Source organism: Salmo salar, chromosome ssa24, assembly GCF_905237065.1.
Source record: "Salmo salar chromosome ssa24, Ssal_v3.1, whole genome shotgun sequence".
Lineage (NCBI taxonomy): Eukaryota > Metazoa > Chordata > Actinopteri > Salmoniformes > Salmonidae > Salmo > Salmo salar.
In genome coordinates this window covers 30,726,559-30,753,053 of record NC_059465.1, presented here as the reverse complement: position 1 = coordinate 30,753,053, position 26,495 = coordinate 30,726,559, and the positions used below count along the sequence as shown (strand labels likewise).

General features: G+C 41.3%; 2 protein-coding genes and 1 pseudogene across 4 annotated transcripts; 1 reads left to right on the top strand and 2 right to left on the bottom strand.

The window, feature by feature from the left end:
- Window positions 1-194: 194 nt before the first annotated feature.
- On the bottom strand, window positions 195-13,974 carry LOC106585650 (endosome-associated-trafficking regulator 1). Of its 2 annotated transcripts, XM_014172077.2 has the most exons (8): window positions 13,685-13,974; window positions 9,571-9,677; window positions 8,907-9,335; window positions 6,695-6,768; window positions 6,359-6,470; window positions 3,012-3,074; window positions 760-899; window positions 195-571 (listed from the first exon to the last, which is right to left on the bottom strand). In XM_014172077.2, the coding sequence occupies exons 1-8, from the start codon at window positions 13,728-13,730 to the stop codon at window positions 481-483; spliced, it is 1,062 nt and encodes a 353-aa protein (XP_014027552.1). In that variant the 5' UTR covers window positions 13,731-13,974; the 3' UTR covers window positions 195-480. The 2 variants fall into 2 exon arrangements, with proteins under 2 accessions (XP_014027552.1, XP_014027554.1); XM_014172079.2 differs by lacking the exons at window positions 6,359-6,470; window positions 6,695-6,768.
- LOC106585648 (serine/threonine-protein kinase Chk2) lies at window positions 13,855-21,596 on the top strand. Of its 2 annotated transcripts, XM_014172075.2 has the most exons (15): window positions 13,855-14,122; window positions 14,670-14,920; window positions 16,069-16,193; window positions 16,297-16,429; window positions 16,633-16,723; window positions 16,832-16,931; window positions 17,020-17,073; window positions 17,327-17,391; window positions 17,565-17,664; window positions 18,235-18,321; window positions 18,531-18,694; window positions 19,679-19,797; window positions 20,004-20,089; window positions 20,230-20,322; window positions 20,580-21,596. In XM_014172075.2, exons 2-15 carry the CDS (start codon window positions 14,686-14,688, stop codon window positions 20,637-20,639), a joined length of 1,512 nt encoding a protein of 503 aa, XP_014027550.1. In that variant the 5' UTR covers window positions 13,855-14,122; window positions 14,670-14,685; the 3' UTR covers window positions 20,640-21,596. The 2 variants fall into 2 exon arrangements, with proteins under 2 accessions (XP_014027550.1, XP_045562823.1); XM_045706867.1 differs by lacking the exon at window positions 14,670-14,920 and having other exon boundaries at window positions 14,035-14,122.
- Window positions 21,597-21,831: 235 nt separating this feature from the next.
- LOC106585624 (glutathione S-transferase theta-1-like) lies at window positions 21,832-25,277 on the bottom strand (annotated as a pseudogene).
- Between the last annotated feature and the right edge of the window lie 1,218 nt (window positions 25,278-26,495).

The following is a 26,495-nucleotide window of genomic DNA, read 5'->3' as shown; positions in this document are numbered from 1 at the left end:
TAGCAAAAGTGGATACAATACCATTTCTGATTTAAAAATGTAGTGGTTGGAAAACTTAGCAAGCAATTAACTGACAAGTAGCTACAGAAAGTCTCCTGAATTCCTACTACGAATAGTAGGACTACGTTCAAGCTAAGATTGTAGAACATATGCAGTGTAAAATGTGTAAACAATGCTCACAAAATAAAACAAACAACTTTGAGTCGCATTTATTAATCGAAATCTGAGTCATATTTGCCTCAGCTTTAAATACAGCTGTTAGCATATTGTTTTCAAATAGCCTGTTAAAGTGGTTCAAAACTAAACATTTTATGAAGTACAAGTAAAAAAAGCAATATGTTTTATTTTGTCACAAATCAGTGCACACACTACAACTTTAGATTCTCTGTGAGTGTTGAGTGACACTGACACGCCATAATTGTTTTCCAGTTTCTTGATGGATGGTCCTAGATCTGAATTCTATAGCCTCCTTAAACTCCATCAGCCTTCATTGTGAATCTCAGATATGTTGTCGATGGACTGCAGCAGTTGAGATACTAGACAAAGAGTTTCTGCTCCTGTAAGTAATTGCCTGTGGACAGAATCAAACCGAAAGCCTGGTCATAGAACTTGGAGAAAATACCACAATGTTTAATTATGGTTAGAAAACATTATGAACTGAACTTGCACGTTGCATTTTACCAAATACCCACACAATCAATATGAGGAACTGTGTATTCACATCTGGATGTAGATGACACTATGGAAGAGAAACCTTACTTGATGGAAGTCTCAGCATTGAGTGCTGCTTTGTTAAGGTACTCCGAGGCCACTTGCGCGTTATGTTTCATTGTATTTAAGGCAGCTGTCTCTCTAGCTCGAAGTCTCTCATTCTCATACCGGCACCCCTCTACTTGGCCCTGCAATATAAAGAGTATCACATTATGCAACAATGTTTCCTCTAGGATTTTTTTCAGCAGTGGTGGCAAAGGTTGCGCTACTAGCATTAGCGCAATGTCATGCTAGCTATTTCCATAGATACACTTCCAGTCATTGAGCCACGATTATCCATTTGAATACGTGTCTCATTAAAAAAATATATATATAACATACATACATACATACATACATACACTGAGTGGACAAAGCATTAGGAACATTTTCCTAATATGGAGTTGCACCCCCTTTTGCCCTCAGAACAGCCTTAAATTGTGGGGAATGGACTCTACAAGGATGTTGGCAAACATTGACTTCAATGCTTCCCACAGTTGTGTCAAGTTGGCTGAATGTCCATTGGGTAGTGTACCATTCTTAAAACACAAGGCAAACTGTTAGTGTGAAAAACCCAGCAGCATTGCAGTTCTTGATACACTCAAACCGGTACGCATGGTACCTACAACCATACCCCGTTCAAAAGGCACTTAAATCTTTTGTCTTGCCCATTCAACCTCTGCATGGCACACATACACAATCCATGTCTCAATTGTCTCAAGCTTAAAAATCCTTCTTCAACCTGTCCCCTCCCCTTCATCTACACCAATTTACGTGATTTAACAAGTGACATCAATAAGGGATCATAGCGATCACCTGGTCAGTCTATGACAAGGAAGGAGCAGGTGTTCATAATGTTGCGTACACTCAGTATGTATGCATGTACAAAATCGTTCAAAAGTTTAGGGTCACTTAGAAATGGCCTTGTTTTTGAAAGAAAAGCAATTTTTTGTACATTAAAATAACATCAAATTGATCAGAAATACAGTGTAGCCATTGTTAATGTTGTAAATGACTATTGTAGCAGGAAACGGCAGATTTGTTTTATGTAATATCTACATAGGCGTACAGAGGCCCATTATCAGCAACCATCCCTCCTGTGTTCCAATGGCACGTTGTGTTAGCTCATCCAAGTTGATCATTTTAAAAGGCTAATTGATCATTAGAAAACCCTTTTGCAATTATGTTAGCACAGCTGAAAACTGTTGTTCTGATTAAAGAAGCAATAAAACTGACCTTTAGACTAGTTGAGTATGTGGAGCATCAGCATTTGTGGGTTCGATTACAGGGTCAAAATGGCCAGAAACAAAGAACTTTCTTCTCAAACTCGTCAGTCTATTCTTGTTCTGAGAAATGAAGGCTATTCCATGTGAGAAATTACCAAGAAACTGAAGATCTCATACAATACTGTGTACTACTCCCTTCACAGAACAGCGCAAACTTGCTCTAACCAGAATAGAAAGAGGAGTGGGAGCTCCGGTGCACAACTGATCAAGATGACAAGTATATTAGAGTGTCTAGTTTGAGAAACAGACACCTCACAAGTCTTCAACTGGCAGCTTCATTAAATAGTACCCGCAAGAAAGAAAATGCCATCTCTCAGACTGGCCAATAAAAAGAAAAGATTAAGATGGGAAAAAGAACACAGACACTGGACAGAGGAAGACTGGAAAAAAGTGTTATGGACAGACGAAGTTTGAGGTGTTCGGATCACAAAGAAGAACATTCGTGAGACGCAGAAAAAAATGAAAAGATGCTGGAGGAGTGCTTGACGCCATCTGTCAAGCATGGTGGAGGCAATGTGGTGGTCTGGGGGTGCTTTGGTGGTGGTAAAGTGGGAGATTTGTACAGGGTAAAAGGGATCTTGAAGAAGGAAGGCAATCACTCCATTTTGCAATGCCATGCCATACCCTGTGGACAGCGCTTAATTGGAGCCAATTTCCTCCTACAACAGGACAATGACCCAAAGCACAGCTCCAAACTATGCAAGAACTATTTAGGGAAGAAGCAGTCAGCTGGTGTTCTGTCTATAATGGACTGGCCAGCATAGTCACCTGATCTCAACCCTATTGAGCTGCACTTAGAAAGGACATTTCCAAGTGACCCCAAACTTTTGAACGGTAGTATATATATATATATTTTTTTTGAAATACCACATTTGTTGCTGCGTTGGCCACCTCTGCTAAATTAATATAGGGGAAACACTGTGCAAACATATGTCAATGGAGCTAATCATGCAGTAACACCAGTAAGAGTCAAACCTGTAATTGATGAAGCTCCTCTTTGAGTTTTGATACAATGTTTTCAGCCTTCACTGCTCGTTTCTGTCAAGAAGAAAAGGTCCAAGTAATGAATAAGACTTCATATCAACACACTTCTGTTTAGTAACTAATCATGACACTTCCTTGTAATCTTAGTGAGATATACATTGCATTGAGAAAGTATTCAGACCACTTGACTTTTTCCACATTTTGTTATAGCCTTATTCTAAAATTGATTAAATTCATGTATTTCATCGATCTACACACAATAGTTGAAACGGGTTTTTAGAATTTTTTGCAAATTTATGAAAAAAAAAAAAAACTTATTTAGAGTTGTCGGAAGTTTACATACACTTAGGTTGGAGTCATTGAAACTAGTTTTTCAACCACTTCACAAATTTCTTGTTAACAAACTATAATTTTTTGCAAGCCGGTTAGGACATCTACTTTGTGCATGACAAGTACTTTTTCCAACAATTGTTTACAGACAGATTATTTCACTTATTCACAACTCCAGTGGGTCAGAAGTTTACATACACTAAGTTGACTGTGCCTTTAAACAGCTTGCGAAATTCCATAAAATGATGGCATGGCTTTAGAAGATTCTGAAATGCTAAATTACATAATTTGAGTCAATTGGAGGTGTACCTGTGGATGTATTTCAAGGCCTACCTACAAACTCAGTGCCTCTTTGCTTGACACCATGGGAAAATCAAAAGAAATCAGCCAAGATCTCAGAAAAAATATTGTAGACCTCCACAAGTCTGGTTCATCCTTGGGAGCAATTTCCAAATGCCTGAAGGTACCACGTTCATCTGTACAAACAATAGTACGCAAGTATAAACACCATGGGACCACGCAGCCGTCAAACCGTTCAGGAAGGAAACACATTCCGTCTCCTAGAGATGAACGTACTTTGGTGCGAAAAGTGCAAATCAATCCCAGAATAACAGCAATGGACCTTGTGAAGATGCTGGAGGAAACGGGTACAAAAGTATCTATATCCACAGTAAAACGAGTCCTGTATCGACATAACCTGAAAGGCTGCTCAGCAAGGAAGAAGCCACTGCTCCAAAACCGCCATAAAAAAGCCAGACTACGGTTTGCAACTGCACATAGGGACAAAAATCGTAATTTTTGGAGAAATGTCCTCTGGTCTGATGAAACAAAAATATAACTGTTTGGCCATAATGACCATCGTTATGTTTGGAGGAAAAAGGGGGATGCTTGCAAGCCGAAGAACACCATCCCAACCGTGAAGCACGGGGGTGGCAGCATCATGTTGTGGGGGTGCTTTGCTGCAGGAGGGACTGGTGCAATTCACAAAATAGATGGCATCATGAGGCAGGAAAATTATGTGGATATATTGAAGCAACATCTCAAGACATCCGTCAGGAAGTTAAAGCTTGGTCGCAAATGAGTCTTCCAAATGGACAATGACCCCAAGCATACTTCCAAAGTTGTGGCAAAATGGCTTAAGGACAACAAAGTCAAGGTATTGGAGTGGCCATCACAAAGCTCTGATCTCAATCCTATAGAAAATTTGTGGGCAGAACTGAAAAAGTATGTGCGAGCAAGGAGGCCTACAAACCTGACTCAGTTACACCAGCTCTGTCAGGAGGAATGGGCCAAAATTCACCCAACTTATTGTGAGAAGCTTGTGGAAGGCTACCCAAAACGTTTGACCCAAGTTATACAATTGAAAGGCAATGCTACCCAATACTAATTGAGTGTATGTACACTTCTGACCCACTGGGAATGTGATGAAAGAAATAAAAGCTGAAATAAATCTTTCTCTCTACTATTATTCTGACATTTCCCATTCTTAAAATAAGTGGTGATCCTAACTGACCTAAGACAGGGAATTTTTACTAGGATTAAATGTCAGGAATTGTGAAAAACTGAGTTTAAATGTATTTGGCTAAGGTGTATGTAAACTTCCGACTTCAACTGTTCATAAGTATTCAGAACCTTTTCTATGAGACCCTTTGCTATCAAATTAAATGGATTGAACATGATTTGGAAAGGCACACACCTGTCTATATAAGGTCCCACAGTTGACAGTGCATGTCAGAGCAAAAACCAAACCATGAGATTGAAGGAATTGACCGTAGAGCTCCGAGACAGGATTGTGTCTAGGCACAGATCTGGGGAAGAGTACCAAAAAATGTCTGCAGCATTGCAGGTCCCCAAGAACAGTGGCCTCCATCATTCTTAAATGGAAGAAGTTTGGAACCACAAAGATTATTCCTAGAGCTGGCCACCTGGCCAAACTGAGCAATCGGGGGAGAAGGGCCTTGGTCGGTGAGGTGACCAAGAACCCAATGGTCACTCTGACAGAGCTCCAGATTTCCTCTGTGGAGATGGTTGTCCTGGAAGGTTCTCCCATCTCTACCAATCAGGCCTTTATGGTAGAGTGGCCAGACGGAAGCCACTCCTCAGTAAAAGGCACATGACAGCCCGCTTGGAGTTTGCCAAAAGGCACCTAAAGACTCTCAGACCATGAGAAACAAGATTATCTGGTCTGATGAAACCAAGATTAAACTCTTTGGCCTGAATGCCAAGCCTCACACCTGGAGGAAATCTGGCACCATTCCTACGGTGAAGCATGGTGGTGGCAGCATCATGCTGTGGGGATGTTTTTCAGCAGCAGGGACTGGGAGACTAGTCAGGATCAAGTAAAAGATGAACTGAACAAAGTACAGAGAGATCTTTGATGAAAACCTGCTCCAGAGCGCTCAGGACCTCAGACTGCGGTGAAGGTCAACCTTGCCACAGGACAACAACCCTAAACACATGGCCAAGACAACGCAGGAGTGGCTTCGGGAGAAGTCTCTGAATGTCTTGGAGTGGCCCAGCCAGAGCCCGGATTTGAACCCGATCGAACATCTCTGGAGAGACCTGATTAGGCGATGCAGCGACGCTCCCCATCCAATCTGACTGAGCTTGAGCTGATCTGCAGAGAAGAATGAGAGAAACTCCCCAAATACAGGTGTGCCAAGCTTGTAGCGTCATACCCAAGAAGACTCGAGGCTGGGACTGCCAACGGTGCTTCAACAAAGTACTGAGTAAAGGGTCTGAATACTTATGTAAAAGTTTTTATTTTTAATACATTTGCAAAAAAATGCTTTATCAGTATGGGGTATTGTCTGTAGATTGAGAATGAAAAAACAATTTAATCAATTTTAGAATAAGGCTGTAACATAACAAAATGTGTGAAAAGTCAAGGGGTCTGAATAATTTCCGAATGCACAGTATTTCACATCTTCTAGATGATCAGTGAACAAAACATATTCTTAAATCCTTGATAAACTGATGAAGTAGGAGAAAGAGGAACAGGTGCATACGGTCATTAACTGCAGGTTCTGCTCTACGGAGTGGACCATGGTCTCTAAAGCCTGAGCCTCCCTCTCCTCCTGCACTCTTCTCTTGTGCAACTCATCTGTGAGGTGTCGAATTCTATGTGTCAGTCAGAGACATGATGATGAGCATAGGTTAAACGTTCTTTATAGAGCATGAACATGTGTACAATTAACATCTTAAATCTACATCTAAAGAGTGATATTCAAAGCATTACTCCCATGCCATAACATAATATAAGGGCTTTAACACCATCCCCTAAATCCCTCTCACACTCCAGGAAGGTCTGTTCTCAGCAGACCATATCACTTCTGTCCACCTACCTTTGATCATCCTTCTCAGACTTTTTCACAAGATATTTAATGTTATTCCTGAGCTGCGTATTTTCCTCCCTCAGCTTTAAAAGAAAAACAGAAAATACAAAATAAAGGACTTGTGGCCAATCACATGGGGGGTATACTACAAAGTAGGATCCGTGAGTTAGCCAGCTAACTTTGCTAAAACAACCATTGATAAGCAGCCTCAGATCCACTTTAATAACTTTACCTACACGTACAGTCGTGGCCAAAAGTTTTGAGAATGACACAAATATACATTTTCACAGTCTGCTGCCTCAGTTTGTATGATGGCAATTTGCATTTACTCCAGAATGTTATGAAGAGTGATCAGATGAATTGCAATTAATTGCAAAGTCCCTCTTTGCCATGCAAATGAACTGAATCCCCCAAAAAACATTTCCACTGCATTTCAGCCCTGCCACAAAAGGACCAGCTGACATCATGTCAGTGATTCTCTCGTTAACACAGGTGTGAGTGTTGACGAGGACAAGGCGGGATATCACTCTGTCATGCTGATTGAGTTTGAATAACAGACTGGAAGCTTCAAAAGGAGGGTGGTGCTTGGAATCATTGTTCTTCCTCTGTCAACCATGGTTACCTGCAAGGAAACACGTGCCGTCATCATTGCTTTGCACAAAAATGGCTTCACAGGCAAGGATATTGCTGATGGGTAAGATTGCACCTAAATCAACCATTTATCGGATCATCAAGAACTTCAAGGAGAGAGGTTCAATTGTTGTGAAGAAGGCTTCAGGGCGCCCAAGAAAGTCCAGCAAGCGCCAGGACCATCTCCTAAAGTTGATTCAGCTGCGGGATCGGGGCACCACCAGTACAGAGCTTGCTCAGGAATGGCAGCAGGCAGGTGTGAGTGCATCTGCACGCACAGTAAGGCGAAGACTTTTGGAGGATGGCCTGGTGTCAAGAAGGGCAGCAAAGAAGCCACTTCTCTCCAGGAAAAAACCATCAGGGACAGACTGATATTCTGCAATAGGTGCAATAGGTACATTCTGCAAAAGGTACAGGGATTGGACTGCTGAGGACTGGGGTAAAGTCATTTTCTCTGAATCCCCTTTCCGATTGTTTGGAGCATCCGGAAAAAAAGCTTGTCCGGAAAAGACAGGGTGAGCGCTACCATCAGTCCTGTGTCATGCCAACAGTAAAGGATCCTGAGACCATTCATGTGTGGGGTTGCTTCTCAGCCAAGGGAGTGGGCTCACTCACAATTTTGCCTAAGAACACAGCCATGAATAAAGAATGGTACCAACACATCCTCCGAGAGCAACTTCTCCCAACCATCCAGGAACAGTTTGGTGACGAACAATGCCTTTCCCAGCATGATGGAGCACCTTGCCAAAAGGCAAAAGTGATAACTAAGTGGCTCGGGGAACAAAACATAAAAAATGTGGGTCCATGGCCAGGAAACTCCCCAGACCTTAATCCCATTGAGAACTTGTGGTCAATCCTCAAGAGGCAGGTGGACAAACAAAAACCCACAAATTCTGACAAATTATGCAAGAATGGGCTGCCATCAGTCAGGATATGGCCCAGAAGTTAATTGACAGCATGCCAGGGCGGATTGCAGAGGTCTTGAAAAAGAAGGGTCAACACTGCAAATATTGACTCTTTGCATCAACTTCATGTAATTGTCAATAAAAGCCTTTGACACTTATGAAATGCTTGTAATTATACTTCAGTATTCCATAGTAACATCTGACAAACATATCTAAAGACACTGAAGGAGCAAACTTTGTGGAAATTAATATTTGTGTCATTCTCAAAACATTTGGCCACAACTGTAAATATTACCTCAATTACCTCGACTAATTACCCCCGCACATTGACTCTGTACCGCTACCCCCTGTATATAGCGTCGCTATTGTTATTTTACTGCTGCTCTTTAATTATTGGTTAAGGGCTTGTAAGTAAGCATTTCACTAAGGTCTACACCTGTTGTATTTGGCACGTGACAAATGTTGATTTGATAAAATAACTGATTTTCTGCTTAATTAAAAAACCTAACTTGGATTTGTGATTTTGTTTGTTGAGTCAATTAGACCATGCCCATTTCAAGCTTGTGTTTCAAAAACATGTAAAGTTATTTTAGAATATTTTGGCAATTTAGCTGACTAACTAATTGATACCCCTATGACATCCAGTTTGAAGGGAAGTGCATCTGTAAGCAAGATACGAAAATAACCTTTTGTTGATCCCTATGGCCATTCTCTGTACTACTCTTCTTGGTCTTGTAGGAGAGCTCTGCCATGGATGTCTCGTCATCTCCCTCATAGTTCACTGGTGCCCTCCTGTACTGGGGGGCCTTTGGTGAGAATTCTTCATCCACCTGCCATACAGATAAGGAAGTATCCTCTTCTTCCTCGGTGCACAGGGAAGACTGACCCGAGTATGTGCTGCTGTCTGCTGCTGCAGTGCCACACAGTCTAAATTCATGCACCTCCTCAATGGCTGATGGCTGGTAACTCCCAGCCCACTCCTTTGTCTCATTGTCCAGAGACTGAGGAAACGGTGCGGGGTCTACGTAAAAGTGACCCTGGAAGTCTTGATCGAAGCTCTTAGGGCCAGGGATAGTATATTCCCCCTCTGCCAGGAATGTGCTCCCATATGCCTCCTATAACACAAAATGCAGCAGTAAGAATGTAGGTCACCTTCACATAAAAATTACATCAAAAGTAATAATCTGAACAGTCTGACCATCTTTTCAGACTTTGAATATTATGCTGTGACATTTTTCCAATGAATGAACACCTCCAAATTACATGCACCACCAAATTACATGCATATGCTTTGTAACAGTTCATCTCTGGGATTGAATGTAACACTGGTTCATTTAAAATGATCAGCACCTTTCGCGTTGGGTACTTCTTCTCATCTGGATCCCCTTGGTTTTTACTGCGGATGAACTCTTTAAAGGAGAAGGGATTCATATCATCACCATCTTCTCGAACGTCATCTATGAAATAAGACACATCGGTACATATTTGGATTAGAGGTCGACCGATTATGATTTTTCAACGCCGATACCTATTATTGGAGGGCCAAAAAGCCGATCCGATTAATCGGCCGATTATTATTATGATTTTTTAAACACACACACACACACACACACACACACACACACACCTGAAGTGACAACGATACTGAAGAGTCTGCTTAGGAGACAAATACTCTCAACTGTTTGAATAATAAAAATAGAGTTTAAGTTACCTGTGATGAATGCTGAAAACAAAAACTGTAATTTCTGTATGCAGGAAATCCTATTTTAATAATGGGCATGGTAAGAATTGACTACCAAAGTGCGAGTCATAATTCCCATGACACCTTCTAGCAAAATCTGAAAAGCGGTTCCTTCATTTATTCCATAGGATATTTTTAGATTAACTTAAAATAAGGTCTGTGTTTAGTTTAGGCTTACACCACCTTGCCAATTTTATAACTGTGTAGATATCCATAGGATATAACTCTGATCAATATAAGCGAAGATACATTTTTTTGTAGAGTGGATTTATGAAAATATGTTGACAAACGTTACCTAGTGAGATTTACACGGGTATCAAAACGCCGAGGCGGTTTAAGCACAAAACACAGACCTTATTTGAAGTAGATCAAGACATTCTCTATGGAAGACATGAACGGTAAAATAACGAAGGAACCCCTTTCAAGTTCAGATGCAAGTTATTACAGGAATTATGACGCGTCGACTATTTCTCTCTAAACCATATATCTTTGACTATTACGAGCCTGCTGCTGCCTACCACCGCTCAGTCAGACTGCTCTATCAAATATCAAATCATAGACTTAACTATAATATAATAAACCTTAGGTCATTAATATGGTCAAATCCGGAAACTATCATCTCGAAAACATTATTCTTTCAGTGACAAACGGAACCGTTCCGTATTTTATCTAACGGGTGGCATCCATAAGTCTAAATATTCCTGTTACATCGCACAACCTACAATGTTATTTCATAGTTCCGTAAAATTCTGGCAAATTAGTTCGCAACGAGCCAGATTCTGTATACCCTGATTCTGCGTGCAACGAACGCAAGAGAACTGACACAATTTCACCTGGTTAATATTGCCTGCTAGCCTGGATTTCTTTTAGCTAAATATGCAGGTTTAAAAATATATACTTCTGTGTATTGATTTTAAGAAAGGCATTGATGTTTATGGTTAGGTACAGTCGTGCAACGATTGTGCTTTTTTTCGCAAATGCGCTTTTGTTAAATCATCCCCGTTTGGCGAAGTCGGCTGTCTTTGTTAGGAAGAAATAGTCTTCACAGTTCGCAACGAGCCAGGCGGCCCAAACTGCTGCATATACCCTGACTCTGTTTGCAAGAGAAGTGACACATTTTCCCTATTTAAAAGAAATTCATGTTAGCAGGCAATATTAACTAAATATGCAGGTTTAAAAATATACTGCTCAAAAAAATAAAGGGAACCCTTAAACAACACAATGTAACTCCAAGTCAATCACACTTCTGTGAAATCAAACTGTCCAGTTAGGAAGCAACACTGATTGACAATACATTTCACATGCTGTTGTGCAAATGGAATAGACAACAGGTGGAAATTATAGGCAATTAGCAAGACACCCCCAATAAAGGAGTGGTTCTGCAGGTGGTAACCACAGACCACTTCTCAGTTCCTATGCATCCTGGCTGATGTTTTGGTCATTTTTGAATGCTGGCGGTGCTTTCACTCTAGTGGTAGCATGAGACGGAGTCTACAACCCACACAAGTGGCTCAGGTAGTGCAGCTCATCCAGGATGGCATATCAATGCGAGCTGTGGCAAGAAGGTTTGCTGTGTCTGTCAGCGTAGTGTCCAGAGCATGGAGGCGCTACCAGGAGACAGGCCAGTACATCAGGAGACGTGGAGGAGGCCGTAGGAGGGCAACAACCCAGCAGCAGGACCGCTACCTCCGCCTTTGTGCAAGGAGGAGCAGGAGGAGCACTGCCAGAGCCCTGCAAAATGACCTCCAGCAGGCCACAAATGTGCATGTGTCTGCTCAAACTGTCAGAAACAGACTCCGTGAGGGTGGTAGAGGGCCCGACGTCCACAGGTGGGGGTTGTGCTTACAGCCCAACACCGTGCAGGATGTTTGGCATTTGCCAGAGAACACCAAGATTGGCAAATTTGCCACTGGCGCCCTGTGCTCTTCACAGATGAAAGCAGGTTCACACTGAGCACGTGACAGATGTGACAGAGAACGTTCTGCTGCCTGCAACATCCTCCAGCATGACCGGTTTGGCGGTGGGTCAGTCATGGTGTGGGGTGGCATTTCTTTGGGGGGCCGCACAGCCCTCCATGTGCTCGCCAGAGGTAGCCTGACTGCCATTAGGTACCGAGATGAGATCCTCAGACCCCTTGTGAGACCATATGCTGGTGCGGTTGGCCCTGGGTTCCTCCTAATGCAAGACAATGCTAGACCTCATGTGGCTGGAGTGTGTCAGCAGTTCCTGCAAGAGGAAGGCATTGATGCTATGGACTGGCCCGCCCGTTCCCCAGACCTGAATCCAATTGAGCACATATGGGACATCATGTCTTGCTCCATCCACCAACGCCACGTTGCACCACAGACTGTCCAGGAGTTGGCGGATGCTTTAGTCCAGGTCTGGAAGGAGAACCCTTAGGAGACCATCCGCCACCTCATTAGGAGCATGCCCAGGCGTTGTAGGGAGGTCATACAGGCACGTGGAGGCCACACACACTCCTGAGCCTCATTTTGACTTGTTTTAAGGACATTACATCAAAGTTGGATCAGCCTGTAGTGTGGTTTTCCACTTTAATTTTGAGTGTGACTCCAAATCCAGACCTCCATGGGTTGATAAATTGGATTTCCATTGATTATTTTTGTGTGATTTTGTTGTCAGCACATTCAACTATGTAAAGAAAAAAGTATTTAATAAGATTATTTATTTCATTCAGATCTAGGATGTGTTATTTTAGTGTTCCCTTTATTTTTTTGAGCAGTGTATATACTTGTGTATTGATTTTAAGAAAGACATTGATGTTTATGATTAGGTACACGTCGGAGCAAAGACAGTCCTTTTTCGCGAATGCGCACCACATCGATTATATGCAAAGCAGGACAGGCTAGATAAACTAGTAATATCATCCACCATGTGTAGTTAACTAGTGTTTATGATTGATTGATTGTTTTTTATAAGATAAGTTTAATGCTAGCTAGCAACTTACCTTGGCAACGTAAAGCGTTGGGCTAGTTAACGTAAGGTTGCATCCCCAAGCTGACAAGGTAAAAATCTGTCGTTCTGCCCCTGAACAAGGCAGTTAACCCACCGTTCCTAGGCCATCATTGAAAATAAGAATGTGTTCTTTAACTGACTTGCCTAGTTAAATAAATGTTTAAAAGAAAAACACTAAAAAATAATAATTATATATATATATATATTTCTTTTAAATCGGCAAATCGGTAGCCAAAAATACTGATTACCGATTGTTATGAAAACTTGAAATCGGCCATTATTATTCGGTCGACCTCTAATTTGGATGATAGTAATTTTCAAACTGTCTAGATGTCATTATTGGAGAAATACAAGAGTTGGACATTGTTGTGGATGTGTGGGGGCCAATGCCCCTAATCCAAGTGTCATGTGATTTGTGACCTGTGAGTCCAGAATGTCTCAATAAATGACAGCACCGTGTCAGTGTACTTTGACCAGGGGGAAGCGTGCCCCCTACTGGCCATCCAACGCCACGCCAGCAGCATGATTTCAAACAACCACCCACACCAAACACAACACAGCAGAGGTTTTAAACCTAACACTAATAACACACGCTGATTACTCTTCGATGGCGCTGAATAGATGTGCCCCTGCTTTAGATAGATGGGATGTGTTGTCTCATACAATGATGTGAATATTAAGTAGCCTATGTCATCTGGACACTGATCAACTAGCTACTATACTGGATTAGCTATGGAATTAACAACTTACCATGTTCAATTATAAGAGTTTTTGCAGATGTTTTATGCTTTGCCATGTTGTTGGTTAATCAGTCAATCGGCGATGGAATGGTAGCTAGCTAGAACAGAAAGCTAGCGTTAGCTAGCTAGGTTGCAGAAAACAGAAGTGTGACACGGTCCATTTGATTATTAACTCCCGAAATAATGCAGCTACTTGCTAATAACTCGATGTAGACAAAATTACTTCCTAAGAATGGTAATTGGTCAAAATGACATGGTCCAGATCAGATGTGTATATCCATGCAGCAAACGCTAGCTAGCTGCTGAAAATCACGTGGAAAATCCTAAACTTCTCACTTGCTAAAATTCAGGTGACGTATAATGAAAAACAAACAACATTTCCCACGAGTCTCTAGAGATCCAATTTCCCCGGAAAATCTACACGTGCCGCGATTAATTCGAAATCCCGGTAAGTGTATTTAAATGGTCATTCTTATCAATGTCATGTTTAAAATATTGTTCAGTTGCACACACTGTAGCTAGCGAGCCGTCACATTTCTTCGGCAACCAAACAACCACTTAATTTCGCAGACGTGCTAGCTACGGAAATTGGTACACATGTGAAACTAATTTAGTGTTGTGCTAGCTATCCATGTGTGGTGAGGATAGCTCGAGGGCCGGTTACCAGATAATACTACGCACTGTTAGCAAGAAGCTATAAATAAGAAACGTATTTGTATAGAGATGGAGCATGGTGAATGAATTCCATTTAACTTATGGAGTTGCCACGATCATGGATTTTCCAGACACCGCACATTGTGAATTCATAATCATTCGTTCATATCATTGTCATGCATTCATACTGCACGACGCCCTATGTAGGCCTAGTATTATCACATGCAAGTTATAAGGACTTTGCTAAGTTTAGGGATGTGGGGCACATTGTTTGGAAAATTGAAAGATGTGACGATCACCTGAGTGGTGTGTTTATTATTTACTTTAATATACTCCGACAGAGGAGAAATATTGACCATGTCCCAAGAGAAGCCAGACGCTTACAGCCAGACCCAGTCGCAGCCTCAGACCCAGTCCCAGAGTGGCTCCAGCTCCTCTGTTCCAGGCTCTGCCAGCCAGTCATCCTCTGGGTCTGGCACAGTCAGTTCAGTGGACACCATCCCTGTTAGGGACCTGGGCTCCATACCAGAGGAGCCTGAGCCACAGCCCTGGGGCCTCCTGCTGCCTATGCAGAGAGGCTTCAGAGCCCACAGTGAGTTCAACAACCACATGATGTGCACCTGTTACCTGGGTGGTTAGGATGCCTTTAGGCAGTGAGTACTGGGGTATTTTAGTTGATTTAAATGTTTTGCTGCAGTTTGTACTGAACAACACGTTTTCCACAATAGTGCGGGAACATTCTTTTGAGGTCTGTTTGAGCCCATGTGGTGGAGTATGACCAGGGCCCGGTTTCTCAAAAGCATCTTAAGGCTAAGTTCACTGTTAGAACCTTCGTAGGAAGGAGCATCATTAAATCTGAGCTGTTTCCCAAAACATCATTATTAACGTTGCACTTGAAAGCGCTTGTAATCTAACGCCTGCCTCAGACCACTTGTAGAACAGCTAAGTGTGTCGTTAATGCTTTTTTTGCCCTCACGCATCACTTTCTACACAAGATCTCTGCTAAACATAGAATAAAAATATAAACAGTAGGCTATAGGCCCATTTCAATCATATTAAAAATGCATTTCATGTTCAGTTGAGTTTTATTTTGCTACTTGTAGGCTAACGTCTGTAATTTCTCAATATATTTCATGATGTGTAGCCTAATATGTGCACAATGATGTCCCAAATCGCTGATTTTGTGCATTTTTATTCGGTAAGCATTAGAGTAAGCCACTTCAGTATTTGCAGCAGTAGGTGGTAATATCTTTCTAGGAGATATTACCACCTACTGAGAAAACAACGCACTGAGAAAACAACGCACTGAGAAAACAACGCACTAAGTGACCGTTTTTCTCTCTGTGGTGTTTTGGGAAACGCATGTTCAATTTTCGGCCATTGTAGGAAAGATGCATTGTTAAAACAGCCATAAGCCTAAGTTCCATCGCTATCAGGAAATCGGCCCTGATCAATAACTGTGTGACCATTTGAAATCGTAAAACTACTGCAGCAGCACACTACAACATCGTCCTCTGAGCCGCCATAATCAGTAATCACAATGTTCTTCAAGTGGTCTTTCAGATCAGTAGCATTTCCGTTCATTTAAACATTGCACAATGTTGTGTCCTGCTGAAAGTGGCCCATATGGCAAATGTGAGTGAGATTTTAAAAATATTTTTCAACTAGCACTAGCATCTGTATATTGTCTTCTCTTAGCCTCTATTGAAGTGATGGTTTTAGTTTTACTTTTTTCCCCAGACTGTGTTGAGGACGACGCTTGGTTTGGTCGGCACACTAAATGCAACTATTCCTTTGATGTCCCCATACTGAGGGAATCATCCAGATTTGCTGCATACAGCAATAAACATTTTAGGATATTCCGAGTAGGTCGATTCATTTTTCACCACTATCTTATTTTATTTAAGGAAGTCCATTGTTTTGTTAATCAGTGTGCTCTGTAATGACGGTCAGATCTTTACCTTGCAGGAGAAGAACATTGTCTATGTCTTTGACAACAGTAACAATGGCACGTTTGTTGACGGTAACGTTATTGGAAAAGGAAAAATGTTGCCACTAGCAAACAATGCAGTGTTGTCCCTTGCTGAAGAACGCCACAAAGGTACCTTTTTTTCAGAGGATTATTTCAATACATTTCTGTTTAGGTCACTGATACTTAAATAGCAGCAAGGAGGCCCTATCCATCATGACACTATATTCCATGTATCTCTAAACATTAAGTATGCTGCATCATTCCCTTAATGGTGATGTCGACCTTAGTCTTTGCATTAATAATCAATTCAACTGATTTTCTCCCTTCAATAGTGTTTGTGTTCATTGATCTCATGGCGGATGAGCAGTCCAACCTACCCAAAGAGTTAAGCGAGAAATACATGATTACCAAAAAGATTGGAGTGTAAGTGAGCATTTTATTCATTTTAACTTGTGTATTTTACTAAATCTTGTTACTCATGATTTTGTTTTGAATTACAGAATAACATTCTAATATGATTTGTTATACCAGTGGTGTGTGCGGGGAAGTGAAGCTGGCTTTTGAGAGGGCCACTTGCAAAAAGGTGGCCTTGAAGACTATTAACAAGAATGATTTCCCGGCATCTGTTGGCGTAAGTCTTATCACCTTTTTCCTCCTGTTCTAGTTTATGAATAATAACTACTGCAATAAATGTAACACTCATCTTTGTTCAATTATAGACTGCCACACGAAGTGCAGAAAGAGAGATCCAGATCCTTCAAAAGATTGACCATGTAAGTATTATATCTAGAACTTATTATGATGTAATAACTGCCAAGGAGCCTAGTAAAGCAATAGCTCTTCATGTCCAACAATGTTTTCTTTCCCTGGGGTAATCAAGTGCCATAGAAGTAGTCATTTTCAATGCATGTTTTCTACTGGACAAAGCCACAGACATCACACTTTTCTACCACTTTGTATCAAAATGTCCTCTAGTATTTGCCTGCTAAATTTCTGTGTGTAACTTTTGCCTCCTGTCTTTTCCAGCCATGTCTGATCAAAACAAAAGACTTCTTCCAAACAGATGACTCATACTACATTGTTCTAGAGCTGTGAGTTCAGTTTTTCATTCAAGCAGCCACTTTTTTTTTATCAATGAGAAACCATTATAATTTTCGTTGCGTCTAATAATTTCTGTAGCCTTACGAAGAAATATAATTGTCACAAGCATAGTATTTCCCTTCCCCTTTGTTTTCTGTTTCAACTGATAGCATGTGTGTTTCAGCATGGAGGGTGGAGAACTCTACGACAGGGTCAAAAGCAAGCAACAGATCAAGGAGCCAATTGCCAAGCTATATTTTTACCAGATGTTGAAAGCAGTAGAGGTGGGTGGATTGATGTATTTCTCAATTTTTCCTTCAGAATTTTTAGAATAGTGATATTTATGGTTTGCCTGACGACTCACACTGAATGCTTCCGCTGCTTTATCAATTTCTACATACTTCAGTCTGAATCTGCCATCATTGAAGTCGTTTGTGGTGACGATGGGTGTTGTACAAAATAAAGTCATCAGCAATTGGATCGTCTCTAACCAGAGTATCAAAGCCAATGACACATTTTCAAACGTCACTACCCACTTGTTCTGGCTCTGGATTTCTAGGACCAGTCAGACGGTCTGAATGTGTTCGTGTTCTAGAAGGGTCGGGGAGGGATTCAAATCCAGACTCATTGAGGAGAAGAAACAAACGCTTGTGGGTGTGGCATTTGGCTGGAGCAATGAATCTGGGTAGCCAGGCAAATTCATGGTAGGATTTATTAAATATATTCCGGTGTGATGTTGAAATGTCAAAATACACCATACCTTTACACATCTTGTTTTATGCTGGAGATACTGTCGCTTGAGTAGATATTCAACTGCTTCCTTATGCTGGTTTATCTCGCATTCCTTCCACTAGTACCTTCACAACAATGGCATCATCCACAGAGACCTCAAACCTGAAAATGTGCTGCTTTCGTCTCACGACGATGTTTGCGTCATCAAGGTAAGGTTTCTCAAATCCCAATGTGGGTCTTTCTTCCACAGTGAATGATCATAGTAGATCAAGAGTATGTGAGGGTAGATAAAGTTATCCACTTATTCATTGCCCTCCTGAAGTGGATCTCTAGACACACTAGATCTGGAGAAGGGAAAAAAGCTTGGTTGAATAGCCTCACTGAAGTGAAGAGTTACAGGCCTCTCTCTCTGTGACAGATCACAGACTTTAATCAGTCCAAGATACTGGAGGAGTCTGCCCTGATGAGGACCCTTTGTGGAACACCCACATACCTGGCACCAGAGGTGTTCACAGACGCAGTCACTGTGGGCTACAGCAGGGCTGTAGACGCCTGGAGTTTAGGGGTCGTCCTGTTTGTGTGGTAGGGATCCATGTTCCTGATGCCAGGATCACAGACATAACAGTGCTGCTTGCTCTGACTGTAGTAGATATACAGGACTGTCAGCTTTAATTTGAGGGTATTTTCATCCATATCGGGTGAACCGTTTCGAAATTACAACACTTTATGTACACAGTCCTCCCATTTTAGGGGACCAAAGTATTGGGACAAACTCGCTTATGTATATTAAAATAGTCAAGTTTTGTATTTGGTCCAATATTCCTAGCACGCAATGATTACATCAAGCTTGTGACTCTACAAACCTGTTGGATGCAGTTGCTGTTTGTTTTGGTTGCGATTCAGATTATTTTGTGCCCAATAGAAATTAATAGTAAATAATGTAGTGTGTCATTTTGGAATCACTATTGTGAATAAGAATATAATGTTTCTAAACACTACTACATGAATGTGGATGCTACCATGATTATGGAAAGTCAGGTATATCCCTAATCATGGTAGTATCCTCATTCATGTAGTAGTGTTTAGAAACATTATATTCTTATTCACAATAGTGATTCCAAAATGACACACTACATTATTTACTATTAATTTCTATTGGGCACAAAATAATCTGAATCGCAACCAAAACAAACAGCAACTGCATCCAACAGGTTTGTAGAGTCACAAGCTTGATGTAATCATTGCGTGATAGGAATATTGGACCGAATACTACACTTTTTACTACTTTAATAAACTTGAGTTTGTCCCAATACTTTCAGTTCCCTAAAATGGGGTGACTATGTACAAAAAGCCCCCCAAAAAAGTGCCACTGTCCCAATAATTTTGTTGCAACTTTAAATGTTTCCAGGCTTATCAGTGTACTAAAAGCATTGTAATGCAACTATTTCAATCAATTTGCAAATAACTTGGGCCAAGATTACTTTTCAACAGCACACAGTTTTCCTGTTCACAGATTCACTTAGTGTTAATACTTTTATATGTGAAGTTTAGTTCTCTCCCCCTCAGTTTGGCAGGCTATCCCCCATTCTACCCTGATGCACGAATTGGTTTGTCAGTCAGTGATCAGATCACCCAGGGAATATATACATTTATTCCATCAAAATGGGACGGCATCTCCGATGATGGTAAGGGACTAATGTAAATCCTCATCAAATTGACCTAAAAATGTACTGCATGCATGTTTGGCTCTGTCATACGTGTGCTAGAGAACATAAATTTGAAATGGATTCCACCTGTCTTGGGTTTGTAAACAACTTTTGCTACTTTACTACAGTTGTATGGATAATTCAATGATGTCCGATACTTCTTTTACTTATCCAATCATGTCTAGCCAAAGATGTTGTAAAGAAACTGCTTCGAGTGGACCCCAATGTCCGCCTCACCATTGAGGAGGCTTTACAGCATCCCTGGCTGATGGTAAGGTTTATTGCTGTCTCATTGCCTGGCCCCAGTGCCATCAATGCGGGTACGTTTACTACATAATGGGTATTTTGGGCTAGGCGGTGTTGTAAGTGGCAATGGCGAGTAATCTCTGATCCCAACGATCTCCATCTCAGGATGAGGCAATGAAGGAGACCGCTGAAGGCATCATGTACCCCAAGGACTCCAGAGATGCCGATGGCACAGCAGACTCTGGAGATGCCACAGTAGTGAGAAACAATGTCATTCTACTACAGTAGTTTCCCACCCCTCTCCTGGGGGACCACTAGACAGTCCACATTTTTGTTCTAGCCTGATTTAACTAAGCAAGTTCTTGGTGTTTAGTTGAATTAGGTACTTAAGTGCAGGGTAAGAACAAAAATGTGAACTATCTGATGGTCCCCGCAGGAGAGGGTTTGCCATATGTCAATATTGTCCAGAGTATGGTGTTGCTCACAAAATTGAAGTATGTCTCTTATTACTTTAGGCCTCAACCGGAAAGAGGTCAAGAGAAGATGAGGAAGAGCAGCAGCCAACCAAGAGGTGACCAGGCCCATCCACAGAGGCAACATGATCCACATTCCACCCTCGTTACCCCATTGGAGACTCCCCTGATATTTTTCTTCTGGCAATTGGGCCTACTTTAAATCAGTATATTGCATTTCATCACGCATCACTGTAATCATTCCCATAATGTCCCTGTTCAGGATACTGGAATTTACTTGATTACTGCATGTTGAGTTCCAACTCGTGGGCACATGCGGCGCTAGCTCCACATTGTTACGGTGGTGATATGTGAATGCTTCCATACAGCAGTTATACATTAGCTAGTGTAAAGCATAGCAGGCCAATTTTCAACTATCCTGTTCTTGGCGATACTTTTCTCCAGAATTGAGATGGACAAAAGTATCTTCTCGATGTCCAGTTGCAGGTGGTTCTCCAAAAATATATTAAATCCACGTTTGCACCGAGTGAGGAGTTCCCTCGCCATTTTAGCTGCATCTTGCGTTTCCCCAAGAGCTTTGCAGGAACTAGATGTTTCTATGTGACACGGCCACATGTAGAAGTAGGTGACGGCGCGTCACACAGTGAGACCAAAACAAAGATCTGCAGACATGCAAGAGGCATTTGCATTTCTCACTCGATACAAAACGATGATTTAATATTTGTTTGAATATTCATTTTTTTAGGGGGGAACCACCTGCAACTGGACATTTATAAGATGTACTTTTCTCCCATATCAAGAACAAAAAAAGTATCACCAAGAACAGGTTAGTTGAAAATTGGCCTGCTATGCCTTACAGCCGCTACACATTAGCTAGTATATGGAAGCATTCATAGATCAGCACAACAATGTGGAGCTATACTGGAAATTGCCTCCTGTTTTGTAAATAATTGTTTTTGTACAAAAATGTTATTTACCACTGGGTTTTTATTGTTGTGCATTCCATAATTCCTGACTTGTATATCATTAAAAAAAATCTTACTCTATTGAACATCTTCACCCCAGGTCAAGGTTCTTGTTCATTAACCTGAACCATCTATATAGCTACTAATTTTGCATCATATCATACAGTGGCTCATGTAAGGCACTCTGATCACTCACCCATAGAGCCTTTAAACAGAACAATCTCTAGGTCAACAAGGGCCGCACAAAGTATAATCAGTGCATTAATCTGTGAGTAGTGATGCTGTTAATCATTGTGCAAGCTTTTATATCAAACCATATTCAGATTATTTCATAGCTTGGCATTGGACCTGTCCCAGAGACGGTACAGCACTGTGTGTACCTCGTCAAAAGAGCCCCCCACTGGACTCTTCCAGCTCAACAGCTTGGGGCGATCCTTCAGGATGTCTCTAACGCCACCTAGGGGCTGAGAGCAAGCAGTCAATTTATTTAGGCCGACTCTCGTGATTCTGTAAATGGGTAGCAATCCATAAATCTAAATATACTGTAGTATGTGGTTAAACAGACAATGTTCCTTGACTGCGTTGTAGGACCATATTTTCAGCAGAAGTGTATGCTTCACCCAGTGATTGAACTCTGCTGGAGAAGTTGGTCCACTGCTCCTCACCTGCATGAGTTCACACACAGCCAGCAAGTCAGCCAGGCTGATGTCATCTCCACAGAGGAAGGGCTGCCTCTTGAGGAACATGTTCTCCAGCTTCTCCAGAGTGTCACCCAGGTCTGCTAAAGCCCTCTCCACCTTCAGTGGGTCTGTGAGCTACCCTGTCATACGGGGCAGTAAAACCTACACCACAAAGCAGCATTGTGTGCCAGCAACAACAGACACAGAACATCAGCTATAACATTGCCTACAAAAGTCTATTGCAATTATGTGTAATATCTAGGCTGCAAAGAGATGGTGGCAGTGGGACTAGGCTACATTTTACCTGCCATAAAGCATACAGTGTGTTCCATGAGCGAGCCTTACCTCCATGATAAAGACCTTGGCTGCATGTGGTCGTGTGTTGGTATGGTGCCAGGCTGTGTACTCATCCACTCACCCTCCTCTCCAGGTGGCGGGGATACCGGTTACTTGGGACATTGTATTTGGTGGGCAGGTATTTTAATATGGCATCACTATAACAAGATGAGGGAGAGGAAATGTATTTTTATTTTACATTTTTCAACCCTTCAACTAGTAGGATCTGACCGTGAATTAAGAATCTTATCTCAGAACAAAGTCATTGTCGACCATCTGCATGGGATTGAGTTTTGTCCTGAGTCCTATTCTCCCCTATATATATAAAAAGTTGAGATATGTTAATTTATTTTTAACTAGGCAAGTCAGTTAAGAACAAATTCTTATTTTCAATGACGGCAGAACGACAGATTTTTACTTTATCAGCTCGGGGATTCAATCTTGCAACCTTCTGGTTACTAGACCAACGCTCTAACCACTAGGCTACCTACCACCCCATGATGACGGCCTAACCCGGACAACCCCTAACGACACTGGGCCAATTGTGCACCGCCCTATGGGACTCCCAATCACGGCCGGTTGTGATACAGCCTGGAATCGAACCAGGGTCTGTAGTGACGCCTCTAGCATTGTGACAAATCTAAATACACTTCTAATGCCTTTCTACCAGCCATTATAAACGTATTTGTATTCTTAACTAGATACTAGGTACTGTAAACTACTTAGCCACCACCAAGCACTGCCACCAAGTGAGTCAAACAAAAGCCGTGCAAGCATATACTCAGTGCGTGCTAGGCTAATCAATGGATGGACTAGCAGCAGACAGTGTTGCCAACTCCTCAGTAAGGAAAGTAGCTATTGGCTGTCCTAAAAGTCGCTAGAAGTCGCAAAATAACCCCATCACCTAATTTGCATAATTGACCATGTGCATGTAATTGTGATGGATGCTGTAGGAGAGAGGAATAATATCGTGGGAGAGACAAAAAGTGAGTACAAAACACCCTAAATATGTTTAGAACTACAAATTAACTTTGTTGTGTCGATTCTTGTTTTTTTTTATGTCACAATTCCAACCCTACTCCTTAATCCGGGTTTGGGACCTTTAAAAGTGACCTAAAAAGACAATCTGGCGGAGTTACTTAGTTTTAATTTTTTTAAATTATTATTATTATTTTTTGGTTTAGTTTTCTTGATTTGGTTTGGTTTTAACCTTATGGTCCACTTAGGAGCCTACAACAAGTCACAGTAAAACATGAACATTTTTAACCATAACATAAAATTAAAAAAAAATGTATACAATCTACATTAACGATCTAAATGGACCAAAAAGAGACAATAGAAAAAACTGTCAATGTGAGAAAATTATGGTAGCTAGTCTGGCCCTAATTCAGGTTAATTGTTTTTTAATGTAAACCAGGGCGGGATGAGCCAACGGCAGCTTCCTGCATGCGCGATTCATTTGCAGTCTGGACGCGGAGGGGTGAATATCTCCTGCTCTGACTGCTGTTGGGAGGGACTGATGCGTGAGGACTGGGCCGCCTGTGAGTGCTTTGGGACGGGGTGGGGTCCACGGCAGCACCCGCTGCTCGTTGAGAAGAGTAAGAACGATAGGTGCTTTCACGTCAGTCTCCAAAAGTCTCCAATAACACCAGAAAGAGTTGCTAGATTTGAAGCTAGTCGCTTTTTTGAAAATGTGTTGCTAGAGGGGTCTGAATACTCGCTAAATATAGCGACAATGTCGCTAAATTGGCAACACTGGCAGCAGATTGCCCATGATCATTTTAGATTTTATAAAAAAGTACATGTTAGTAGAACGACAGAACAATTGGCTATAAAATCGTTGTTAGAACGGTTTACATCTCATTTCTAAGTAAATATTTGCAGGTTATGCTCAGTTTTCAAAAGTAGATCATATGGCTGTAAAAACAACATTATGGAAGTTACAAACCGTCAGTTTGGTATTTTATTACGATCCCATTAGCTTACTCTTCTTGGGGTCCACTCAAAACATGAAACATTACATTATACAGAACATTAATTAATAGACAACACCTTAAGGATATAATTATCTACAAGCATTTCGCTACACGCAATAATATCTGCTAACCATGTGTATGTGACCACTAAAGAATATGATTTGATCAATTTAAAACGTCTCATACAGCCTACATATCAGTACATACACAAAATATCTAGGTCAAGTAGGGAAGATGCATTGTGCCATGAGGTGTTGCTTTAGCTGTTTTTTTTTAAATCAGGTTTTCTGTTCACTTGAGCAATCTGAGACGGAAGAGTTCTATGCAATCATGGCGGTACGTCTTCTTGAATTTGTTCTGGATTTGGGGACTGTAAAAAAACCCTGGTGGCATGTCTGATGGGGTAAATCAGTGTTGTGTGTAAGTTGACTATGCAAACAATTTGGAATTTTCAACACATTAATGTTTCTTAGAAAAACAAGAAGTGATGCAGTCAGTCTCTCCTCTACTTTTAGCCAAGAGAGACTGGCATGCATAGTACTGGTATTAGCCCTCTGATTGCAGTGAATAGCGAAACGTGACGCTCTGTTCTGGGCCAGCTGCAGTTTTTCTAGGTCCTTTGCGGCACCTGACCATATGACTGGGCAAAGTCAAGATAAGATAAAACTAGAGCCAGCAGGACTTGCTTTGTGGAGTGTGGTGTCAAACAAAGTTTGAGTATCTGTACTTTCACAAGATACACTTCCTATAAAAAGTCTACATCACCTTGAACTTTTTCCACATTTTGTTGCATTGCAAAGGGGGATTGAAATAGATTTAGTAGCGATTATTTTTTTTGTAATTGATCTACACAAAATAAAATGTAAAGCTGTAATGTGTAACTTTTTGGACTACCTGACCAAATTCACATAGAAATATGAGTTATAGAAATGTCATTCTCATCAAAAGCAAGTCTAAGAAGCAGTTGATCTGTTCTATGTGCGCTATTTCTATGCTTCCTGTTTTTAACAGCTGAAGATACTATCTTTTTGGTTATTGAAAATATATTTTGCATCGGTTTAGATGGTAAAATGATTCTCTACACTACACATTGCTTGTTTTGTCACATAAACTGAAATTAGGTGAACTATTTGAATTTTAGCAACCAGGAAAAAGGGGAGTGATTTCTGCATATTGCACCTTTGCACCATATTGCACATCAAAGATGCAGTCTTCCTTCTGAACTCAGTTGCCGGAGAGGAAGGAATCCGCTCAGGGATTTCACAATGAGGCCAATGGGGTCTTTAAAACAGTTAGTGTTTTTATTTTTTTATTTAACCTTTATTTAACCAGGTAGGCCAGTTGAGAACAAGTTCTCATTTACAACTGCGACCTGGCCAAGATAAAGCAAAGCAGTGTGACAAACAACACAGAGTTACACATGGGATAAACAAACGTACAGTCAATAACACAATAGAAAAATCTATATACAGTGTGTGCAAATGTAGTAAGATTAGGGAGGTAAGGCAATAAATAGGCCATAGTGGCGAAGTAATTACAAATGATCAATTAAACACTGGAGTAATAGATGTGCAGAAGATGAATGTGCAAGTAGAGATACTGGGGTGCAAAGGAGCAAAAAAAAAAATAACAAGATGGGGATGAGGTAGTTGGGTGTGCTATTTACAGATGGGCTGTGTACAGGTGCAATGATCGGTATGCTGCTCTGACAGCTGATGCTTAAAGTTAGTGCGGGAGATATAAGACTCCAGCTTCAGTGATTTTTGCAATTCGTTCCAGTTATTGGCAGAGAACTGGGAGGAAAGGTGGCCAAAGGGGGACTTGGCTTTGGGGAAGACCAGTGAAATATACCTGCTGGAGCGCGTGCTACGGGTGTGTGCTGCTATGGTGACCAGTGAGCTGAGATAAGGTGGGGCTTTACCTAGCAAAGACTTATAGATGACCTGGAGCCAGTGTGTTTGGCGACGAATATGTAGCGAGGGCCAGCCAACGAGAGCATAC